The sequence below is a fragment of the Hermetia illucens genome, chromosome 1 (assembly GCF_905115235.1).
Source record: "Hermetia illucens chromosome 1, iHerIll2.2.curated.20191125, whole genome shotgun sequence".
Lineage (NCBI taxonomy): Eukaryota > Metazoa > Arthropoda > Insecta > Diptera > Stratiomyidae > Hermetia > Hermetia illucens.
Window position 1 is genome coordinate 172,437,703 of NC_051849.1, and position 2,878 is coordinate 172,440,580.

At 41.9% G+C, this 2,878-nt stretch overlaps 1 protein-coding gene across 1 annotated transcript; it reads left to right on the plus strand.

Moving 5' to 3' along the window:
* The first annotated feature begins 1,251 nt into the window (after nucleotides 1-1,251).
* On the plus strand, nucleotides 1,252-2,274 carry LOC119655730. The gene is made up of 2 exons (XM_038061775.1): nucleotides 1,252-1,412; nucleotides 1,472-2,274. Exons 1-2 carry the CDS (start codon nucleotides 1,373-1,375, stop codon nucleotides 1,861-1,863), a joined length of 432 nt encoding a protein of 143 aa, XP_037917703.1. The 5' UTR covers nucleotides 1,252-1,372; the 3' UTR covers nucleotides 1,864-2,274.
* Nucleotides 2,275-2,878: the final 604 nt, after the last annotated feature.

The window sequence follows — 2,878 nt, forward strand, 5'->3', positions numbered from 1 at the left end:
AACTGATCTGGATAACGCCAAGCGGCGGATAAAGACTACTATGTCCGAATTCCCAATACATCACCCAAATTCTGCTGTGGAGCGGATGAACCTAGCTCACGACATCAGAGACAAGGACGTAGTTAACCTGGCGGCACAGCATCACCGCCAAACCGACTCGCTACGCGCTTATTTTTGCAGGAAAGAGCAGGCGAGTCCCTCTGAGTGGGGTAAGGTTAGACCAAGAGCAGATCGAGGAATGAAAGCCTCTGAACGGATGGTTGTGTGCTGGGGAGCTCTTTACTAAGCCGGAGGGATCTATGTGTGCGATTCGGGATGGCCACATAGCACACAACTAGCTTGATGTTGCGTTACTTGACAAGACTGGTCGTTCTGTGTATATTATTGATGTTACTACTCCCAACATTAGCAACATTGAATGAAATACGTGAAGAACAAAGTGAACTATGAGCCATTGGCTCGGGAAATCAAAGAAATTTGGCGCCTCGATTATTAATATTGTTAGCTACATGTATTGCACCTAAATCCCTTACGGCTCCTCTAGATGTCCTAGGACTCTCACACACCCTTCTTCAAACCATGCAGAAATAAACCATTCTGCATACGTGTTCGATATTGCGGGAAGTTCTCAACGGATTCTCCCACTAGCCTATCACTTGCTAGCTTTTTTATATGTTAAGTAGATAAGATCGTCCAAGCCCAAATGCTTGGGACTTAATACTAGTATTAGGTAAAATTCGCCATCTGCCGAGATTGTGGCAATTCGGAAAAAGAAAATAACATTACGAAAGAAGTTGTATAGTTGCATTATAATCCACAAAGTAGTGAGTGGAGGACATGCATATGTCGCTCTATAATAGCTATTAGTTTCTCCGGAGTACCACCCCTGGGTAAAACACTTTAGATAAACTCTCTGACACTGTTCCAATCGTTTTACTTTTATTGCGTCCGTGATAAATCATGTAAACTTAAAGTTTCATCTTTTTAATGGTATTGTGAAGGTGTTTCCGCGGTATCAAATTTAACGATCATTAATTTTCTAATTTAGTTTTGATATCCCATGCGGTACAGGTTTGAGGATGAGAATACATGATTTCCGGGTCAGATATCAAAACATTTTTTAACACTTTTTGTTAATGATTTCTGATTAGCTATACATTTCCGACCAACCGACACCATTCGTCATTTCCTATCTGCTGGTGAACTTCATCCAACTTCACTCCTATTGACATGCGACATCAAACGAGCAAACAACATTCCAAATTCCGAACAAAAGCGAATGTGCGACGAGTAGAGGGGACGCGAGTTATTCTTCGTAATTTCTTGTTTTCATCTTGCCAGTGATTTATTTACCAATTGTTTTCTGTGAGAAATGTCGCGTGTGGTGCTCGCATTCTGTTTATTATTTATTTGTGAGTGAATTGTGCATTTTTTGGAACGAACGGACGATGAATGCCTTGTTTTCTTGTAGATATTCACGTCTCGGAATGCGGAGTTTATGGTCGTAGCGGGAGCAGTTTTGGTGGTGGTAATTCAGGTCGCTCCTCGTCATATAACGCGAGAAGATATTCAGGTTCGTCCTACGATGGTGCCGAGCCGTATCCGGAAGCCGCGAAACAGAAAGGCGCAGCGCCGCGAACCTCGAAGTCCAGTGGATTCTCCGCTTGGGGACTCATCATGATCATTACCACCGTCATAATCCTCGGGTTCGGTGCGTATTATGGCATTATTTGCTATCCATTCTTCTGTAAGCACGAGCGGACGTATCAATTTATGGACGCCTCATCGACGATAACCGGGGCGACATCGCGGTCGATCCAGTCCATAGAGAATTTCCAACACGATCAGAAGGCGGCTCTGTGAGTCCCGAACCATGCAATGGGCCCTTTGGCCGTCGCACTGTGTTCAATTCCATTTTCAGTAGGAGTAGATGCAAAAATTTAGACCGTAAAAAGTTTGGAATGCAGGCAATTCTCATTCATGTACGTGCGACTGCTCACAGGGGACAAGACTGACGACGAAGAGAGAGGAATCGACTTTTCCCTATGATTTTGGCTTTAGCGCTTAGTTTTACACTTTCTACGAAAATCGACAAACTTCCTTAAAAGCGAAAATGACGAATTTTTCCCCATCACTTTTATATGCAATGTTCCAATAGTTTTTTAGAAATTTTTCTACTTCCCTAATTAGGCTAAGATGTGATTTGTCTGATAAAGTGCTCGAATATTTTTTGTAAGATTTTTGTAATAAAATTTAGATATTTTTTATGAAAACCTCGAATTCAATTTCACGCATGGCCCGATGCGACCAAAATCACCCAGGCTTGCAAATAATTTGCACTTTTTGGTGATTCGCGGAGCCGGTATTCCGGCGTGATTCAACCGGTCAACACGAAATTAACATAAACAGCAGAAAATCTGCTGATGGTGATTCATTAGAGCCAATGGAGTGCTTGTTGCGACACATAATTGCGGTCGCAGATTGAGAACGCCGGCATTCTATTGGACTTAAACCGATTTCAATTAGAATTGGATGTTGAAACTGAAATAGTTAAGTGGAATTGGACGACACAGAGAAATTAAATGCAAACATACTCGAATGAATGGAAAAGGGGCATTGCTCTAAACAGGTTTGAGCTTTTTTGATTTAGTCAACTAGAAAATTGAGCATTAGCAAGTCGATCAGTTGGGTAAATGTCATGCTCGTCTATAGTTACATTGAAGCTTGAACAAGATACCAGCAGAGTTGAATTAGTGGAGTTATTGCACTAAGTGATGCTAATGGTTTCCCGGTTGGATGGTTCGACAAAGTGTCCTAAAATTGTTGTTTTATATGTTCAATGGTTATAATGCATGAGTAGGACTGGTGATCGTTGAGT